The 22,090-nt window shown below is 38.9% G+C and overlaps 1 protein-coding gene across 1 annotated transcript; it reads right to left on the bottom strand.

Moving 5' to 3' along the window:
• Positions 1 to 767: 767 nt before the first annotated feature.
• Positions 768 to 20,471, bottom strand: dhx16 (DEAH (Asp-Glu-Ala-His) box polypeptide 16). The gene is made up of 21 exons (XM_084726929.1): positions 20,196 to 20,471; positions 18,733 to 18,935; positions 18,301 to 18,539; positions 17,354 to 17,534; positions 17,193 to 17,249; positions 16,590 to 16,844; positions 16,250 to 16,483; positions 15,851 to 16,042; positions 14,854 to 14,964; positions 14,531 to 14,646; positions 14,009 to 14,219; positions 13,697 to 13,795; positions 13,021 to 13,173; positions 11,867 to 12,007; positions 10,861 to 11,023; positions 10,615 to 10,733; positions 9,016 to 9,083; positions 6,073 to 6,235; positions 5,291 to 5,452; positions 2,976 to 3,149; positions 768 to 1,518 (listed from the first exon to the last, which is right to left on the bottom strand). Exons 2-21 carry the CDS (start codon positions 18,928 to 18,930, stop codon positions 1,390 to 1,392), a joined length of 3,165 nt encoding a protein of 1,054 aa, XP_084583055.1. The 5' UTR covers positions 18,931 to 18,935; positions 20,196 to 20,471; the 3' UTR covers positions 768 to 1,389.
• Positions 20,472 to 22,090: the final 1,619 nt, after the last annotated feature.

Genomic DNA, 22,090 nt, shown 5'->3' with positions numbered 1-22,090 from the left:
ATTTCTCGTCTTCTGAAGACAACTTTTTGGCCAAATTATCAGTTGGAATTAAATAATGAAGAGACGCATCACAAAACTCTGCTGGGTTGAGTGTGACCCTTAACCTTCTTTGAGGAACTTCATTATTTTTCTCAATTCATTTAAAAAAAAAAAAGGCAGCTATTTTAAAAGTTAAACCTCCTCAAGTATAAGTTTTAAGTTAATACTAAACCACAGTTTAAAGCTTTGATATAACATTATTTAATTTAACCACAGTTAACAGTTAAAGGTTCAACAGGTTTTCTGAGATGCTTAAATTTTATCTTTCGTCATTTTAAGATAGTTTGAAGGTTTGGTGCAACATTATTTAAGTCAGTTAAACCATGATTTAATCAGATTTTAAAAAAATTATCCTTACTGGTGCAATCCAGCCATTAAGGCCCAAAATTCTGATTATTGGATTTTAGCCTTTAAAGACATTTTAAGGACAAATGAAACAGACAAAATATCACATCTGTATGCTCATAATGAGATGGGTTTTACGCAGCAATAGTGATTTTGTTAAATATTTCTAATTAAACCTTGTTTATTTCAAACTCACACAGTCCCTTTGTGGTACATCTTACTCAGCCTGACAAGGGGGTGACAGGAGACTATTCAAATACTGGGTCTAAATATAACTTGTTGAATAGTGGTGAACTTCCTTGTGTAATAAAAAACCAGGGAAAAAAACGTGAGTTCATCTCAACACGTAGTAAACACTGCGAAACCAACTGACAAAAAACAAGTGGTTGTAAAATTTTATTGCTGTAGAAAAATGAAAACAAACAAGATAAGGAGCGTCACACGAGAGTGAAGCTCATCGTTGAGTAATTAGTCTTTTCAGCCTGGCGGAGGCTCCTCAAAAGTGTGTTTTATTTAGTCAAAGTCAACAAAAACCTCCTGAAAAGAAACCAGCAGTCTCATGTTCTTTCATTAATGAGCAGAAACGAGTCCACGCTGCCACTCTTGTTGCAGGAAACTGGAATCCAAGTGCATTATTGTTTCCTTATTGAGGTCCAGGTAATTCAGCTGGTTTATGATTACACCAGTGTGTGACCCACTTACTACTGGAACCATCTCTCAGCTCCAGGCATCCAACTTTAATATAACGAATGCTGATACTGAGTGAGCACCATAAAAAACTCCATATCAAGCTACAGCAGCAAAACAATATCACGTGTGGAGGCTAGAACCATGCAGCTGTTTATGTACTCAATCGGTACCAAACAACTACATTTTCCACATTTTTCCTCTTTATTTTCATGCCGTTTCCAAACTTTCGGTCTTTCTTCCCTACTTAAACCCTTCCCTGAGAGAGGACGGGAGTGTTTATTTGTGCTGTCTGTCCCCTGACCCTCGGTCTTCTCTTCAGCCCAGCTCCTCTTTGGTTTTACCCTGCTTGCGGGGCATCTTCTTGCTGCTGCTGTCCTCCAGCTCTTTGCTCTTGTAGTAGTGAGGAGCCACTTCAAGCAGCCAGCTGCTCTCTATCTCAATCACCTGTGCACGAGGGAAAAAAACATCACTGTGTTAATACAGGAAGATAAATACGGGAACACTCGTCACACATCCTCAATAGTCTGCTGTCTCATTCCCACACCAGTCACACCTTTCCTATGAAAGCTGTGACTTTCATAGGAAACAACTGTTACTTACATTTTAGCCTTTTCTGTGTTTGTCTTATTACATTAAATCCTCATGATATTACCAAACCCTGTGCTCAACTGGAGTAGATGAACGGTCAATGAAATATTCTATGATTATCTCTCAGGTAGAACTCAGGCAGTGTCTCCAGTGGTTCCAAGTCTAGTTCCCTTAGTCTTATTGCACCACAATGGTTCATCATTGGTTCTCTTTTGTTTCTCAACTCATGTCCTAGGGAAAAAAAACAAAACAAAAAAAAAACGACAAAAAACAAAATAACAAAACTCTAATTTGTCCGTACCATTTTTGGTGAATTTTTTTTCTTTTAAAGATTTATGTATATGAAATACATGTAATTTAAAAAGTGTTTTGGTCTGCTTTAATTGTAACTTCAAACCACCTAAAAATGTGTTAAAAGCCTTCAAAAACTAAAACTAGCAATACCTACTGATACCATAGGGACATAATGTGCTGTTGTAATCATCTTTGTTTTAAAAAAGATTTTTTTTTTTAAGGAAAATGTTGGACCTTTAAAGTTGTGTCCCAGATTTCCATCAACTCTGTATTTTTCAGATTTTTACAAAAACATGATTTAATCAGGTACCAAAAGGTTTGGCTATATCCTAAAGACCCCTGTCTCACTTCCTGGTTAAAAAAGGTGGAAATCTGGGACACAACTTTAAAGGGCTAACATTTTCATTTTAAAAAAATCTATTTTAAAACAAAGATGATTACAAGAAGGCTTTAACACACTTTAAAATTGTCTGAAGTTGTGAATTCTTGTCTAGGACAAGAGAGTTTTCTGGCACAGAGCAAGTTTTGGAATTTAAAAAAAATGTAAGCAAACATCATAAATTACATGTATTTCATACATCTGTGCTAAGTGTGTTAAGAATTTGGTATTAATATTTTTTTTAAGTAATTTTCAACTTTGTTTTTTTGATAGCACATGAGTTGCCCCAAGTCTCAAGAAAGAGTGATTTACAATATCAGGTCACTGGACATTTTAACATTAGCTGTACTTCTTGTTCGCATTGAACCTGACAAAAGTAGATTCAAATACTCTGCTGCAGACAATTGGAATGAGCTCCAAAATGGAATCAAATTTGTAATTGATTTTCTTGATGGTTTAATATGAGTGTCTGTAAATTATATCTGTCAGTCTTTATTTAAACTGTATTCTTTCTCTTGAAAGTCTCAATGAAACTACCTGTTTAAATAAAGGATTAAAACACTGAAAGACACTGCATCTAACACTGCAAATATTTGAGGGAGAGACAAAACAAACAGTTTCACGCTGCGAGCAGACGAACCTGTCTCATGAACTCCTTGGTGGTGAAGACCAGCTCGTGGTAGATGAGCCAGCGGGGCTGCTCCTCGAACAGCGAGCTGTTGGGGTGGACGTAGACCGTCTGCTGGTGCTTCACCGTCTTGTAGCCGCCTTTGCTCAGCCGCGCCGTGTGATAGAAATATCCTGCAGTCACCGCCTGAGAGAGGGATAAAAGAGAGGTTTATGAAGAGCTGATTTGTCGCCACAGAGGGTAGAAAATGAGGTGACCACAGCAGCTTTGTACAACAAGAGCATTACTGCGAGGATAAAAAGCAATATGATAGTAAGAGCAGGCGAAAAAGCAATAGATACAGACGTATGATCACAGAAGTGGTTTTTACTGTAGTAGTTTTTTCACTGAAAATGAAAATTGTGATGCAAAAATGATCATTCCCACTAATCACGAATCATATTATCTGTCATATATCATCGTCTGTGTAGCTCAAGCACCTGGTGTTTTTTTTTTAGAACTGAGAAGATAAAATTCACTCTCGGGGCTCGTTAGACCATTGCTATAAGAAATAGCAACACTTGATGGATTATTTTAGCAGCCTACAAACACTCCTCCATGAATAAAATAGGAGAGGACTATTGTGTAACTTTACTGTATCTGCATTCACTCTGTATGCACTGTTACATAACGTTTTTATTACATGACCTTTAACTTTAATACCAACACATTTATTTATTTATTTTTTATTGTGCCTTATTTTCTTCTATGTAATCAATGTCATTGTGTGTTGAACATGTGTACTTAAGGACATTGAAGGTAGGGGCAGGAGGGATGTTTGTTAAAAAGAAAAAAAAAAAAAAAAAAATGGAGAGAAAATTATTGGTTAATGATTTTTTTTATCCGTTAAATTCTTAACAGTGATAAATCAATTAATGATTAACATCTCTAGCAGTATTAATATACTGGATAATATTTCTGAAGGTGGAGGAATCAGTGTCGTAGTGCTCAAGGGAACTACAACACAGCATCAGAAAGCAAGAAGAGCAGAGAACTCCCACTGAAAGGGAAACCGTGCTGAGGTTGGGTTTCGTGTGATAGATTATCGCTGATAGATTCCACCCAAGTTTCAGACCTGCTTTTCCAATCTTGTTTTCACAGATGCATCCGAACTGTTCACACCTGCCGTAATCTGGGCCAGGTGGTGCTGGGTGTGTTCACAAAACTAATGCTCCAAGAGACGACACGACACAGAAATACAGCTGACAGATAACATCTGTCACACACTCGTGATCATTTTGCCTTAAAACAGGATAAATATTTTCAAATGACTAATTCACTTTCCCTGTGTGAGCATGTAGACATCAGTGCCCCCGGGCTTACAACAAGAAATAAAGATAATGCTACTAACAATCTAAGATTCTAATAATAATTATATTTACTGTATTATTTGTCGAATTATTTATTGAGCTTCTATTTCATATAAACAAAAAGAGTTATGAGGTTGATTCTGCCTTGTTGGCTGAAGGATTTTTGTCACAGGCAAAGGCAGCATGATGAAAAAAGGTGTAACCCAGCAAATAAAACAAACGCCCTTGCTTATCTCAAGTGGTGTAGGGGTGTGTTCACAACACACAAAGACCCTGATATGAGCAGGCTATTCACACAGCTTCACTTCAGTGATTTACAGGTTCCCTCTTATATTAGGTATTTTCAATTTGTAGAACAATATAATGTTTCTACAGCCCAGTATCCTTATAAACTCCCTCGAGACAGGAAGTGTCCACCCACCTAAAGTGCTCTTGAGTAAAAACCATTTCTGAGGGTAACCTTTCACCTGCCTGTGGAGACATGCAGGCAAAAATATGAAATTAAACTTTAAGGCTAACTTCAGTATTTTTCAACCTGGTCCCTAGTGACCAAATGACATTTCTGTAGTGAGGAAACAGAATCCTCACAGCTATCATGATGTGCTTTTACTAGAGCTTGAAGATCAAATCATCACTTGAGCGCATGGCCCTGATCAGACAGAGTGCAGGTTTTGCAGTGAGCGGCGTCTTCTTTCAGTTACCTTCTATTCGCTTTTGCTCAAGTTTTAGATGAAAGACAAGAGAGCCACTCAAAACAAATGGAGTGGTGAAAAATGTCACATTAGGACTTAAGTTGATAAGAAAAGTGTGACACAGACTTGCAGCCACAGCATTTCATTGGCCATCAAAAAAGAAAAAAAGGAGTGAGGTGTAAACTCTGAATATATCTTCTGTATTAATATCAGGAACCGACGCTGATATTTCATGTTTTGTCAGGAAATCGTGATAAAACTGAGGAACTTTCTGAGTCACACTGACCTTGCGAATGGGCACGCTGTCTCCCTGCGAGCTGACCACCTCCACCTCAATACGATCCATCAGACCTTCCAGCTGGTCTCTGACGTCCCGGGCTCTTCTCATGGAACGGAACTGGATGAAGTTCTCATAGCACCACTGCGTGGAGTACCCGCTCTCCACCCACTGAGTGACAAAGACATCACAACCGCAGTTAGCACACCAGCTGGGCTCTAGGTAATCAAAAGTTAGCCATGCTAAGGATGGCAATGTTGGTCTGTTTGTCCACCACTTTGGTCCAGACTGAAATAGCTCGACAACTATTTAATGGAACGAGGTTACATTTTGTGCACACTTTCATGGCCGATCCACAGAGGATGAATCCTCACTGAAAACACACTGATGGTAAGAACACACAACTGAAAACTGTGCATACACCAAATATTTGCACAGCTGGTCACAGAAAACATGGGAATTTGGTGGTTTGCAGAACTGAGACTCTGCCAGAGGTGTTTACTTCACTCTAGTATTCTGTTCTCCTCATGTAGGTAAATGGACAAAACATTTAAGAGACCTTATGTAATAAAATGCACATTATAGCCTCATATATTTATGTACAGCTGAAAATAAACATGTCTGATACATTTATACACTGCAAATTTAAAAAAGACAGGTTGTCTTGCAGGTGCATTGGATTAGATTGCATTCAACTAAACAGCTGTAACCAATAGATAACATATAGGTAACTTAAAGTATTTATTTTGAATTCTTCAGCACTGACTGCTGTTTCTCAGCTGTGTTTATACCTGTGTGTAGACATTAAGCAGCACCAGGTGGTCCCCTCCTGGCACCACAAAGTTCATCCTGGCGTTGTCGGCGTGCACCACCTTGTCTTTGGGCCGGTAAAAAATAGAGTTGTTCACTGACAGCATGGCTGCTATCGTCAACACTTCCTCCGAACACTTGTACCTGGAAGGAGGCAGAGATGGAAAAAATGAAATGGAAAAAAATTGAAAAATGCAGACAGATATACAGAAAAGAGACAGCAATCATCCAAAAAGTAATCATCCACCTTTTACTTGGACAAAGTTTTCTTCCTGAACTCCCATTTATTCACTTAAAAAGTTTCTCAAAAGTCACATCCAGCAAAACACTTGTGTCATTTATAATATTGACACAAGACAGCAAATTTTACAATACAAAAGGCAGTAAAATCAACAATATGATCCTCATTTTAGTGGAATACTAAAGAATATCACCATGGCCTCATGCCTATGACAGAATCACAGCTGTGCAGATTATTTAGTAACAAAACAGGACCCTGAGTGTGATGTTGCTTTTTTTCCAACAGTTTTATTTATGAGGTAACAATAATAATTAACAATGATTAACTGTGATTTCTGAGTTCATTTACTCATTTATTTGGCTCCGAAAAACAGAAACTGTTATGCAGCTGGATTGAAACTAGACTGTTGCCAAGCAACACAAACATTTTCATGCATACTAACATTAGCTTGCTAGCTACTTTGTGTAGGTCGAAATGTCACCGCAGTAATCAGCTTGCTCTTCTTAAGAGACTAAACATTGATGTGTATATTTTTGAGACATGGACCAAACAAACAGACTGGGACTGCCTGGGAAATGTAGGATTAATTCCAAACTAGACTCTGGTGCAGTTTGTTTGTAGTCTGAAAGCAAATGTACCAACCACAGGATTTTATGATAGCAGATATGTGACTTAAGCATGATTTCAAAAGCTGAACTACTGATAAATCGATCTGCTGATAGTGAAATCTGTTCAGGAAGCAATCGTATAATTGATCTGTAGAAGTCGTGTATACATTTCTGCAAATCATATCGTAACAGGACTGGGGCAAGTCACTGATGTAATCAACATCATCGATTATTAAAGTACATTGATTTGCATAACGTGCACTGACACATTGCTATGAACTGCTGCATCTGATCAAAGCATGGATTCACCTGGAGAACGAGCTGCAGAGAGCTTTGCCGCAATCCTCTAAAATGTGGTGCTATTTTAGACGGAGATGCAACAGTTTGACTCTCTTTAGCTTCATAAACTGGACATGACTTGTCACAGTGGAACAAACTCCTCCGCACGAGTGCTGGAGGTGAAGCACTGAGAAACCTGTCCTCCTGCTGCAGCAGCGTCCTATTTACTTTCTGTCAGGTCCCAAGTACAATACATGAGGATTATCCACACTTGAAATGTGTTTCTGTTAGTAGAGGTCACTTTTTTTCTAGGTGTTTCTTCATCAGCCCTGTGTTAAAAGTGATGTCTGCGCCGCTGCTGTTAAATCTACACCATGCCTCATCTAATGGTGTTATTGTGTTGTTTTGTACTTTTTGTTCACTTTATCAGACACAATGAATCAGAGATTTGTTTCAACTTTTTTTCCCACACTGTCAGCAATCATTTTATCTGCATATGACTCCAGTTGAATAAATGCATGTCATAGCCAGTTTTAAATTTTACCTCAAAATACTGACTGTCCAGTTCAGTGAAGGGTTGACACAGTGATTAGTTATTAAATTATCATGAGCTCCTTTTGAATTTGGGGTCCAGTATTTTTCTGATCAGGCGTCTGACAAGGAGAGTGTTAAATAGGGTGGAAATTAGGCAAATTTTTTAAATCTGCCATTATTATCATTATTCTGATGTGCTTAATGTGTGTTTTTTTCATGAATATGATTGAATAAATTATTGAAATATTACTGAGGCAAGTTGTTAATATTTATCAGGTAAATAAAACAGTTTGATCAATTGAATTAAAAAACTTAGATTAATTGATCAATTAATCGATTAATCAAAAAATAATCATTAGAATAATCGTTTAAAAAATCATTGTCAGCCCTATTTTGTAACAATGGTAACACATATGCATGTAAGCACAGGTATTTTCCCTGATTAACAGATCAAAAGCTGTTAAAACTGCCAACTCCATGTATTTTGTCATATTAAAAAGTATGTGATCCCACAGTAAAACATCCCGAATCATGTAAAAGACGCCTCCTGTCTCCTCCTGTCTCCGTGGTCTCTGTTAGTCAGTGTAATGTTTATGTAAGTTAACAGTTATCAAAACACTGTAAAGCGGAGTGATACATGTAGTGATGTTGTATTTTATATATCAGCACTCATGATGTCTCTCGTCCAATCAGATCACTTGGTCAGAACTAACTGTTGTATAACGTGCATTAGAAGATGTTTCTCCTTTCTTACCCCTGCCTCTACAGCGCTAAGCGGATGTGATGGCTGACACTCAATTGCTTCTTTACTTGCAAGTTAACCTAATTTTACATTTTATCCAAATATATTTTCATATTTACGTCAATAAAATGATATAGCTGGGGTTTAATACTACTCTAAGTGCAAAGAACCAAACCAAAGATTTTGAGGGGATGGGGATTATTTGTCTTTCTGTGTTGTTATTATAATTTTAAGGGAAGAAAGAAGTCTTTTTTTTTTCTTTCTGTTTTTTTTTCTCTTACTTTGTTGTTTGATTTTTTTAGTAGCTTACTGTTTTAAATGATTAAACACAGAACAGTGGTACTTAGCCTGTATTTACACCAATAAATAAATCATTAGAAAAAGAAAAAATAATAATAAAGCCTGTGGAGGGGGTGGGTACTATCCTTTAGTATGCTTGATAGAATAATTTGGTAATTAATGCATCCAATTAAATGAACATTAAATGAAGGCTTATGCTAATATCGGACTCAACACTTACTGCTCAGAGGCCAGGATCATCTTGCTCAGCATGGGGTCCACCGGTAGCTCAGCCATCCTGCGACCCAGCTGAACGCCAACAAACAAGAACAAAGACTAAAAACTGAACACACTTCATTCATTCATTCCTTAAATAAACAACAGTCTGTACTACAGTAAATACAGTCAGCCAAATTCTGTAAAAAAAACATCCTCACATCCTTGATTATAACTGATTAACTAGCTTGGAAAGTTTTGATTTGTAAACCCAATGAGTCATGTCTCGTATGTATCAGCACTTTAAATCAAGGAAGCCCTGATGACAGCATCAACAGCATCATGTACTGTATGTACAGCGTGTCATGCAAATATGCAGATGATCAGAGTGATGATGGACATACAGTAGATTATTCTTGTCAAAGAAAAAGGTTATATAACCGTTTTCTGTGATAAAAGAGTGAGTTAAGAGTGTAAATGAGGTTTCTTGTGTTTTCTAACAACCCTCTGTTGCTGTTTTGACTGTGAGAGGAGGATGGAGTGGGTGGAATAATTAACACACTGCTTGTAGTACATGATTGATAGGATAATAATGGAAGGAACGTAATTGATGAGGGAGTCTAAAGGACAGAATGACTGGGTTTTCCCTGGAAAAAAGAAACTAACTTTTAATGAACACTACAAAATGGGATCAGGATCAACTGATAGTGTGATAAAGTGACTGTATACATAATTTACTAACTCAAAAATGTGATTTATTGTTGCATTACTCTTTAAAGATAAAGGTTCTCCAGATTATAAACTTCAAACTATTATCCACTAGGTAAAATGTAAAAAAGTTTTTACTAAATATAACCAAAGGTTTTCCCCTGCATCAAATTGAATTCTCTGTTTTGGACTTTCCACCAGCTCCTACGGGAAATATCAGACTCCTTGGCTGCTAAATGCTGCACTATGTTCACTGAAGCTGCTAACATTAGTCAATAAATGGATTAGCTGATGGGAAGATAATTTGTTGCCAACTATTTTGATTACTGATTAATTGTTTTAGTCATGTTTCATGTCAAACATTTGTGGGATCCGGCGTCTTGAAAGTAAGAATTTGCTGTAAATGTAACTGGAGAGTCTTTGGATTTTGGACTGGTGGTTTGCACAAAAGAAGCAAAATAAGACATCACTTTAAGCTCTGGGAAAATTGTGAGAGTTTTTGAGTTTTTTCCACAATTTTTGGCATTTTATAGACTAAACCTCGATTCATCATGAACATAATCGGCAGAATAATCCATAATAAAGAAAATCGTTTGTTGCAGCACTAATGTTAACCAGTTTGTAGCTATCTGTTTGCCTGCGATTTGGTGCTGAGCAGATCATGTACAGTTAGTTTTTGGAGCTTTTTAGCTGAAAATGGCTGCCTGCTGTGGTCAGAAATGACACCACAAGAGTGAACCGAAACAGTAACGTAGCAGCTAAACAATGAGCTGAAACTTGCAGAGGACAGACACAGATTCAGGTGATGATTTTCTGTAGGTCCATCACTACAAGCAACAGCTTTCACATTGTCATTTGATACATAGTTATTATGAAACCATCGATTATAGCTGCTTTAAAAGTCCTGAGTTTGTACCTTGGTGAGCTCTCCCAGGTGGTTGAGTGCTCCCAGGGCATACAGCTGCTCCAGCGCCAAGACCAGGGTCTCATGAGGAGGTGGGTCCATGAAATCAAAGTGAATGAGGTCATTGATGCCTGCAAGCAAGAAGTAATTTAGCCATCAAGTAGCGATCTAACCTGCTCCAAATTAATGATTTAATATATGAAATGACATCGTTTCAGTGGTTATCATATCCCACCCAAGGGTGCTTCCTTCCCTCACCTAGACTCTTCAGCAGCAGGACTACATTTCCCAGGTTGGTCCTCTGAATCTCAGGCACTGTTGTTTCTTCCATCTCATGTTTAAAGGCCCACGCTGTGTAAAGCCTGAAACATTTCCCAGCAGCCACTCTGCCGGCTCGGCCCGCTCTCTGGTTGGCTGAAGCCTGAGAGTGAAACAGAAACACACAGAAGAACAATATGAAATCAACATGTAGCCAGACAGCAATCTGGCAATATTTGACTCCTCTGACAGGACAACAGCCCTCCCCTCCCATCAAAAACAAGCCCTCAAACCAGGCACGGCTGCAGCTACAAAATTAATACCAGTAAACTGGTGGTCTTCATCATCCCCATGTTTCAGGAAGTGGCTCAACGAAATGCTTTCTCTTGCTCAGATGGAACAGATTAGCAAATTTAATTCACAAAACTATTCCCAGAGGGTGTGGAAGCTGTTTTTTGCATTGCTTGTTGAGAGCTAACTGTAAAACTTATGAGCTCTGCTGCGATGTTGTGAAGGTTTTCCCTGCCTGTCGAACTCTATCTCAGGTGCTGCCTTTGTTGAAAATTCAGACAAAAACACAGGCTTGAAGGCTTTTTTACACAAGACACTGCAGTGGGAAGGCAACAGGGGATTCACACATTCAAAACTTTGGCAAGATCAAGGTAATCCTGAGGCAAACAAGTGTGTGTTTGTAAAGACAGTTAAAAGCTTACGTTACAGAAGCAAATAAGACTGAATATCAAACATCAGTAGCCACTTTTTAAGTGCTTACTCTGATTAAAAGGCCAAATGCTGTTGAAACTGCTTGTATCATACGCAGTGTACCTTCTCAATAAACTGCCACACTTGGACATTCTCCTCTATACAATATCACAGCTAAATGAGTGACTTTTGGCATGTTGACAGCATTTGAGTTCAGTTACTACACCTCTGCATAAAATTTACCATCACGTCCCTTCACTGATTTCCCGCTTGTTAAACATTACGAACAACACTGAGCAGTTACCCGTGAGCAGGGCGTGACGATGAGTGACTCCATGCCAGTGCGGGCATTGTAACTCTTCTGTTTGCAGAAACCTGGGTCAATGACGTAGATGATGCCGTCTATGGTCAGCGAGGTTTCTGCTATGTTGGTAGCCACCACCACCTAGATGGGATTGATAGGGAGAGAACACACACAGAGCCGAGAGATAAAGTGAGTAAGAATTGCTCAAACAAAGTAGAATGAGGATTAAATCCAGCTGTTCACAGGGTTCCTACACCTTTTCCAAAGTCAAATTCAAGCACTTTTCAAGCATTTTCAAGCTTTTCCATAACAATACATAACAAGACAAACCAGATGAGAGGGAGACTCGACTGCAGAGAAAAGATTAGGTTCAGTTAGTTTTACACAGAAATAGCTGGAAGCTTTAGCTTTTACTTGAGTTACCAATGTCTTTTTTTTACATCTGTACTTCTATCTGAGTAGAATGCGGGTACTTTTGCCACCTCTGTCCAGAAGGAACATGTCAAAAAAAGACCTAATTCTGTGCAAAAGGCAAGAGCAATTAGGCTCTCTTTACTTATTTTACTTCTTTATCTAAAATGGGAACTATTCAGTCAGAAAGCAGTTTATAAATAAAGTTGTGCAATTACAATGTCAAGGAGTTTCAAGCATTTTATCCAAAATCAAAGCACTTTTCAGCCCTTGAAAAAAGTTACAGTAAAGTGTTTTCAAGGATTTCCAACACTTTTAAGAACCCTGAACTGTTAAACAATGGGAACAAAAATGTGATAAAAACATCAAAAAAGGAGGCTTTCATCTGTTGCAGTGATAAAAAAACAAAAAAACAAAAAACGAGTACATTGAGTCTCTGCACCAAATCTCTTTGTACTACAGCAGCCTCTGTTGGTGAACAATAGCATGGACATTTAATCTGGGTAAACATGAGAAGGCTCTTGCTCACAAAACAACTGATACAGTAAACAGATATCAGAGAGTTATTGTCTTCATTTATATCGCAAAAAGAAATAAATTTGTCGTCATAGTCTACTGACCAATTTTACGTCTGCCAAGGTGTAACATTAATCCCACAGTGATCTATCACATACAGGGTATCTGTAATTGGAAACAATAACAGTTTCCTACGTATTCTGCACAGAAATGACACATCGTCTCACCTTACGGGCTCCAGGTGGAGTAGGGTTGAAGATCTTGGCCTGCATGTCTGATGGCAGGTTGGCGTAGATGGGAAGGACGAGCAGCTCTGCTATCTTAGATCCAAGCCGCCTGCACCTTTCCTGGAGCATCTCGCAACACGCTTCAATCTCCTCCTGCATGACACACACAGGCAAAGAGGTTTAAGAGTCAACCAGCACTTTACAATAAATAATAAGAATTTGACGCTTGTAACAATATCCAGGGATAGATGCTAATCTAAGCGACATTTTCATTTGGACATTTGGAGAGAAGGCAGACATCTCTATGGCTAATACCTTCAAAAAACTTAACTTTAATTTCCTTCTCTGTGACGTTTTGTGATGTGTTGTTTCCAGAAAGCATTACTTCTGATGAAAAACAAGCTACACTTCTCAGCTAGCTGAGGAAACTGGTGGCACACACCACAGTAGACTATGTCCTTAAAGGTGTCATATTCTTGCCACTTAAATTCCTGTTTTCATTCATTCACTAAATTTTTGTTGCTGTTTATTATTAATAAATGGATGGATGCAATAATAAAATTTATTGCATCCATCCATTTATTAATAAATAAGACACACACACACTCTCTTGTTACAACTGTGTCCAAAATTGTGCACCTACTGACAAAAATTTCATGCTTGATATAAACGATACCTGTCCAGTGAGGAAGACCAGAATGTCTCCAGGCGGCTGGGTGACGTGGATCTGTAGCACCGACACCACACAAGCTTCCAGGTAGTCTGCCTCTGGAGCCTTGACAACACAACATATAGGTGCAGATGTCAGACATCAACAAAACAATCTGATTTTTGTGAGTACTGGTTTAGAGTCTTTCTCTGTAAAATACTTAAATTGTTTTTCCTTTTTCCATCAGGAAGCAACCATAAACCAAACAATTCACAAATTATTCAAAAAACATCATGTGCACTGTTGAGTTTTGAATTCAAACAACATGTTAGCTCCTACTTTTGTGTAGAAGATGTCGACGGGGAACCTCCTGCCAGGGATCCTGAAGACTGGTGCGTCGTCAAAGAAGCAGGAGAAGCGCTCGGTGTCCAGAGTGGCGCTTGCCACCAGCACCTTCAGGTCTGATCTGAACCTGGCAATGTCTTTAATCAGACCAAACAGAATGTCTGTGTGGAGCGTTCGCTCGTGGGCCTCATCTATGATGATCACACTGGAGGCACAGAGAATAATAAATATTATAATAATATTTATTTTATTACTACTACTACTACTACTACTACTACTACTACTACTACTATAGTATTATCCCTGTAATTCAGATTTCCTCCTAAATTTAATGGATTCTTTGGTGGCATATCCTGCATCCTTCCAGCTTCATGCAGCACTGAAAACATAACCCTCCTTGGTGGAGGTTAAAAAGGTGTTCACCTGTGGATTAACTGCACAGTCACTTTATTTTCTGAACAGGTTAAAGAACAACTCTCCCTGAGGAGCAGTTAGTGATTCCCTCCTTTGCGTTACCTGTAGCTGGCCAGGTCGGGCTCGGTGAGAAACTCTCGGAGCAGCATGCCGTCTGTCATGTACTTGAGCACTGTTCTCTCTGACGTGCAGTCCTCAAAACGAATACTGTAACCCACCTGTATGATGCAGTGAAGGTAATATGTAAACACTAATTAAAGAATTATTAACCACTTCAGATTGTTTTAAACAAAAACATGCACAAAACAGCCCAAAAACACAACACAGCGTAATACAGCATCCTTTATCCCCATCTAAAACTAATACAACTGTTTGTAATGAAGTGAAAATGAAATAGGTTCAGCATGATAAAGTGCTTCACTCACCTCGTTCCCGAGCTTGACGCTCATTTCCTGTGCCACCCTGGCTGCCACTGACATGGCTGCCACCCTGCGAGGCTGTGTGCACCCGATCTTCATGCCTCCTTTAGTGTAGCCCTGAGAGAGGAGGTTTAAAGAGTAGATTCATTTTTCACAGTTGGCACTAGTGTTAGCTTGTTGTGCAGCAGAGGTGGGAATCTTTGAGAATCTCATGATTCAATTCAATTCTGATTCTTTTGTGTCTGATTCGATTCGCTTCTTGATTGAATGAAGAGAAAAGGGGAAACAATTTTCAGTCTCTTGCTCCAGTATACTATGGGCCAAACCACTTACTGGTGTCCTTATTCCACTAAAATACAAGATGAAACATCACTGGCAGTTAAGATAAATGGTCCACAGTTGACTGAATTAATTAATGAATTAAATCATTTCAGCACTGAAGTTGATTAATGCTGCAGTGTGATTTGGTCAGCTGCTGATTGCTGCTCCGCTCTGTTAACTTTTTATTCATTTTTTACTTTATTTTACCTTTATTTAACAAGTCATTACGAACAAATTCTTATTTACAATGGTGGCCTGGAAAAAAGCATGAGCCTCTTGAGGAAAGCGGGTAGAGACTAAAAGGGTATCAAAAGTGAAAAGACAGTAACAGACAGAAGCATCAAGCAATACAGCAACAAAACAAAGGTAGCTTACACATGCGGCAAGACAGACATGCAAGGTAACAGCTGTAGACAACAACAAACAGCACAAACAAAAAAGTATAGTAGAAAATAGCAGAAGCAAAGCAACAACAGCTACAAAAAACAAGTGAAACAACAACAACAGCAAAGGCAGACAGGCAAAGCAACAAATAGCAAGGCAGGCAGGCAGGCAGGCAGAGCAATAAACAGGAACAGCAAAAGAATAAAAAACATGCAGACAAAAGTTTTGAAAATGTTGCTGGGTCAAGAAACAACTGCATGTATCAATGAGAATTTCCATTATTAGATAATGCACTCACGTCTTCCAGGAGGTACTGTGGGATCTGGGTGGTCTTTCCGGAGCCTGTCTCCCCCTCGATGACGAGGATCTGGTGCTCGTGGATGGCAGCTAGCAGGTCATCTCTGTAGGGGAAGATAGGCAGGCTGCGTCGGACCTCCTGCATGGACTGTTTGTTCAGTTCTGCCTGGGACAGAGCCGGTGCCTCCTGGTCCTAAACACAACAGGGTCAGACGAAAAGGTCACTTCAATTCACTGCCATTACTTTTTTGTACAAGATTATCTTTTTTCTTCTTTTTCTTTTCACGTTTATACAATATTGGTGGAGTTCCCCCTTTGAACCAACAGCAGTTGGGAAAGTGAAATGAAAACTAAGACACAAATAATCACGAAGAACTTCAAAGTACCAAGTGAACTTCACCTTTTCAGACCGAGTTCCCTTCATGGTGATAGCAGTGCTGACGAAGTCAATCATCTCGTCCTCCTCCAGGATCAGCTGGTACTTCTCCTGCTCATGCCTCATCCCTTGCTCTCGCTCCTTCTTGGCACCGAAGCTGAGTGAGGCCGTCTTCAGCCTTTCCTCCTCCCAGCGGCCTTGCTCTCCTCCCAGCTCCATGGGAGTTTCCTCCAGCTCCAGGTCCCTCTGAGGCACCTCCTGGTCAGCGCAGAGAGGGGAAAGAGTCAAACAGCTGAACCATACACACTATAGTCAGTGATTGCCTCCGCACATCGTGTCAGTTTGTGACATCCCTCATTCCTACCTTGCTTCTCTTCTCCTCCGGCATGTAGTACCTGTTTTTCCTCTCCTCCTGTTCCTTGGCACCGGCCTTTTTGTAATCTTTAGCCAGGTCCCGAAGGGTGCGTTTATACTCCAACTCCTTTTTCTCCCTTTCAGTCAGCTCGTCTGTAGAGAAAAGGTACTCGTCGTCCTTGATCTCTGCCTCCAGGTCCTCCAGCTTCTCTGCCTCTCTCTTCTTTAGATATTCCCAACGAGAGTGCTTCCTCAACTCTGGCAACTTGTGAGACAAGGGATCAGTTAGGAATTTTGGCAACAGATTTTTCTGTCCTTCTGCCCCAAAATAACATATTCTAATACCAAATGGTATAGTTCTTAAGATGGAACACTTTACAAAACACCCTAAAAAAATAATATTCTGGTATCACAAGGTGAATTCAAATCCATCATCAATACCCAGGCTGCCAGTGTACGCCTCTTTTTTCTTTAATTACATTTTGTATCTTGTATTTTTATGAACATGAACATAAAAATAAGAAGTCTACATATGATATTGACAAAATATTCTGTTCATAAACATAGGATTTTTTTGCTGCATTAACAAAAAAAACCAACTCAGAGCACCAACCATATTCTTCTGATCGTCTTCAGCCATCTTCAGTCTCCTCTGAGCTTCCTCATAAGCCTGGAGAAAAGCAAACAAAAGGTGAAGGTGTTTACCTGCATGACATAAGGGGTCATCTTTGAAATAAAATGCATGAGCTGTGTTGTGATCCCCTCGTCTCCCACCTTTTTGTCAGTCCTCTCTGCTATGTTGCGGGTCTTGTCTTTGTCTCTCTGCTTCACTCGCTCAGCAAATGCATCTCTCTCTTCAATGTCCTGCTGACGCTCTCTCTCTTCCTTCTCCCACTCCTCCTCTTCCTCTTCCTCCTTCTTTACAGATTTTTGGTCCCTTTGGCCTGAATTTCCCCTGATATCAGAAAAAAAACAACATTCAAGTACACATTCAAACTTATTTCTAGTTTAAAAAGCTGTCAGTGGTTCAGCTCTTCCAAACTTAATTGACTGTCTCTGCTTCTAACATGACCCATGCAACAGTAAAGACACAAGACTGAAGTGGCCACAGTTTTTAGAACCACAGCTGCTCTGCACCACTTGCAAGGCAAAGGGCATGATGGGAAATGCACGGCTGTTGCCTGATCAAAGGGCTCTCAGTTCTGACCATTCACACCAAGTTCTGTAGAAAATCCAAATGTTCTGTGTAATTATGATATTCAACTCCACTTCTGCAAATATCCTCTACTATTCCCCAGATATGTCCATATATCTGTATAAGTGAAAGGTGTATTTTACTGTGCCTTCAGTTTTAACATTGGCTGGGTAAGCAGTCTCTGACTGATTTTCAGATATATTATTTTGAATATTGGTGTGACTGTATGAAAAGGGTCAGTGTAATGTTCCCCATTTTGAGCACTGTCTGACTATGATCACTCACCCCGCAAAATCTGGTACAAAAAACTAGATGAAACCGCATCCAAAACAGCATTTACAAATGTGATAACTTCCAGATAAATTAGAAAATCATGGTTTAATCTTTAATCTCTGTCATCAGCAAATGGTATGACAGTCTATGCTGCTCCTCTTTTCACTCTATAAACAAACACACATTATTGCATTGAATGATATAAAACAAACAACCAAAAGTCATGAAAACCCAAACACAGTATCTGAATTACCTTTTAGGGGGTTCATCCTCACTTGATGACTCGCTCTCTTTCTTCTGTCTGATGTTTTTCCTCTTGTTTCCTCTGTCCTTGTCTTTGCTTTTCTTTTTCCCTTTCTGCTTCTCCCTCTCAGTGTCTCCATCACTGTCGCTGTCCTCCAGTAATGTGTATGTCCGATTCTTCCTGTCCATTTCGATAGCTTCCCGTTCCATCGCCCGGGACGGTTTCTCAGCAACCTGCTTGCGAGGAATCTGTAACATGCAACAGAAAAAGATTGTTAGAATGAGCAGATTTCAATTTATCAAGAACAGATTTTTTTTTTAAAGAAACTTATTATAAGATGTTTTATACTCAAACATCCAAACTGGAACAGATTGCTAGAACCCTGTAGATAAGCTTTGGCAAGTCCTCACAAGGAATGACGATAGAATTTTATGAATATACCTTGTCAAAGAGCTCTTGTGCAAAGGCAATCACACTCGGGTCGATATCAATGGTACCCGTCTGCTCGAGACGAGTCACAAAGTCCTGTGAACTCGATGCTTTCCGTGCAGTGCCAATCATGAATTGAGACACATATCTGTCACTCAACCCGAGGATGTCGTGGAGACGGTCATTCACCCACTGCTCTAGGTTGGCCATGGTGCCTGTTGAGGGAGCAGTCATAACACGAAAAACATGGTTATCTGTAATCCAGGAGCAGATGTAAGCCATGTAGTTACAGAAACTGCTGGATGCAACCAAACATCAAAAAGGTACTTGTGCTTTGTGTAAGTCTGTACTCAGGCTGAAATTAACAAAACCCACAAGGCTAAGAAGGCTGCAGTCTTTCTATAAAATCCACCTTAACAAAGTGTTAAACTTCTGTTTTTAGTGCCATTGTTGGAGATGTGTAAATTCAATCATACTGAGGTTATGGTTAAAGGTGATATTGTATTGTGTTATGAGGTGTTTCTAATTTGTTGTCCTTCCTATGTACTTTGAAAAGAAAGGCAGAATATTTGGGAACTCTCTAAATAAAATGCAGTCCAGCGCAACACTGCTACCACTAATTATGCATGGGATCATGTACAGTGAGCTGGTCATTACAGTGAAATAAACCAAACAGGTGATGCAGGACCCCGACACAAAGCAGACGAATCTTGAATCATCCTGTTTGTGGCTTATTTCGAAATAATGACCTGCTCACTTTAAATTATCCTGCTTATGAGATGGCTACTTATCAAATAAAAACATAAGATATTCATTTTAAAATGATTTTACGTATTTAAAAATGATTTTATTGCTCCTCCAGAGTCTGTGATCAGAACTGTGTCCATATCAAGAGTCAGACATAAAGAACTGACCAATCAGAACTGAGTATTTAATAAAGCCATGCAATCAAACCTCAGTACTAAAACATATGACTGAATTCAAATCTTAATGAACGTTATTGACATCATAAAAGTAGCTTAGATCCTGGTTGACCAGCTGACTTGTACAGGTACACCTGTGAAGAAGATAAATGTGTATTTTGCCTTTAAATTTATTTAGCTTTATAATTCTGTTTTGCTGTCTGAATCATCCTGTACATTTCCTCTGCATTGTGTTACTGTAATAAAAGCTATTAAGAACATGAGTCAACATGAAATTAGTGAGCCAATAAAGCTGAAACTGAAATACAATAGTGTACAAAGCTGGTTGCTGAATAAATATATTATTTGGCATTTACCCGTTTAGTCTGCGAGCCGTTAACAGGTAGTATGACATACAATTAATTTCGTGGACTGCCTTTATTTGTGCCACTGATTGTATGTTAACTTTGACATTCAATGTAGTTTACACTAGTCAGCTATTCTGCTGTTCTGTAAGATGAGTTTGTTCACAGACGAAACTTAAGACAAAAGACCCAGATCAAATTCACTTACCGCTTGTCAAAACGCTCAGACAACGTTGTTGTTGTTATGGTAGAGGTAGCAGGCTGAGAGTTAGCTAACTCAGCTAACTCCAGCTACAAATAAGTTGTTAGCTTTAGCCTTAGCTCACAAGATCCCCGGAAAGACACTTAATTGATAACATTACGTCCGTTCCTCCGTAGCCATGTAAAAATATGTATTTGTATCTTTAATTTTCCTCAAAACACCACAAGCACAATATAATCAATGCATGTTTTGCCAACTTAACGGCACGCGAAAGTCAAAAGCGGAAACACGTCATTTTAAACGGCGGAAGAATAGCAGAGCTGCATCAAAGGCTTACAGCGCTTACTGCCCCCATGTGGCCATCTGACAAAACAACAACGATCACCGGCTCGGCCGAATGTCGTTTCCCTTTACAGTTCATCTTTATCTTCTTCAAGAGCAGTGGTTCCCAACCTGGGGTTCGGCCCCCCTTTAGGGATGCACTAGAAATCAGATGGGGTCCCAAAGACTTTGTTTAATTTGATGTAATCCGAATTAGACTTGCACATGTTAAACCACAGTTCATGCAAATGTCTGTATACAAAACTATTTTAAGACTTTTTCTTTGTCCTCAATAATAATAGTAGGGTACGTTGCAGGGTACTTAGGCCACAAATCTGTGACATATCGAGCTCTGTGATAACGAATCATGATTGTTCTTTTGGTTATGAAAAGAAAAATGTGAAGCTTTTACTAGTAAAGATACATTCATCAAATGTAAGAGTTCTAAGAATGGAAACCATTTGATTGATGTTTATTTCGGACAGGAAAGCTTTGGAATAAATCACTTATCCTTTTGGAGTGTGTACCGGCAGGCTGGGCTCAGCTTTCTTTAGATACAAGAAGGGGGGGGGGCTCCATGGAAAAAAGGTTGGGAACCATTGTTCTAGAAAATAGTTAAGCAGGAAAACCACAACAATGCCTGTCTTATATCATAATAGTCAGGCGTCCAAGCAATGTTGCTCACTGCAGACCCCTATTGTTCTGATTATTCTTCCACTTCTTCTTCTTTTTCTCTGTTGAAAGTGTTTGTGTGGCAACAAAGACATGACAAAAATTCACCAAAATTGACAGGTGTGTTGCAAATTCCACCCCCTACTCAGGAAACAAAAATGACAGTCACTGAACTCAAGGGGGTGTTATAACAAACAAGTTGAATTTTTTGCAATTGTTTTGAAAACAGCCGAGCCTAGACTCAAAGTTCTTTTGCCATTTTAATCATTTAAGTTACCTGCATTTTTTCTTAATTAGTCCTCTACCTTAAAAATGTCAACATTTGTGACTTTTTCCTCAATTTGATCAAAATCCTATTTTTTTGCAAACTACTCCCTGACCATTGGGCAAATAGTCCTGAAAATAAGTCAGCATCATCTACATACTTTGCTGATCTAACGTTATCAAAGGAAATTTTTTTTATCAGTCTGTTTTTTTAATAATTTTTTCAAATCAAAATAGCTCATTTTCAAAAATCTAAAATAACTCATGAACACACTGAGAAAAATCAATACATGTGTTCAACAACTTCCACTAAGCTAACCTACTAAAAGGCATTGCATTTCACCTCTAGGGAGCACCACAAATGCGAAAAGTTCATGTTTCATAATTGGCTGGACTGGTAATAACTGATTAAAGTAGGTGTAACTTATTACAATAAATCAAAATGTCTAGACATTTCACAACTTCTAAAAGTCCTACAGTCCTTCAGAGCTGAAATTTCTTCAGCACATCTGCTGAAATCTGACAAAAGTTTGTCTCACTGCAACCTGTGGTCAATTCAAAATATGAAACAAAAACAAATAAAAAATAAAAAATAACTTCTTTATCTCCAGGACCAACATCAACAACAAACAGTGAGTCCGCAG

The sequence above is a fragment of the Lutjanus erythropterus genome, chromosome 9, assembly GCF_056507025.1.
Source record: "Lutjanus erythropterus isolate fLutEry1 chromosome 9, fLutEry1.hap2, whole genome shotgun sequence".
In the NCBI taxonomy this organism is placed as follows: domain Eukaryota; kingdom Metazoa; phylum Chordata; class Actinopteri; order Lutjaniformes; family Lutjanidae; genus Lutjanus; species Lutjanus erythropterus.
The sequence above is the reverse complement of the archived record's forward strand: the minus strand, read 5'-3'. Positions and strand labels throughout refer to the sequence as shown.

Excerpts from the sequence above, each read along its gene's own strand:
- dhx16 (XM_084726929.1), bottom strand. The coding sequence starts at position 18,930 with ATGGCCAACCTAGAGCAGTGGGTGAATGACCGTCTCCACGACATCCTC. Across the intron at positions 9,084-10,614 it reads ACCTGGGAGAGCTCACCAAG|CTGGGTCGCAGGATGGCTGA; the intron begins GTACAAACTCAG and ends GTTGGCGTTCAG. Across the intron at positions 6,236-9,015 it reads ATGATCCTGGCCTCTGAGCA|GTACAAGTGTTCGGAGGAAG; the intron begins GTAAGTGTTGAG and ends GCCTCCTTCCAG.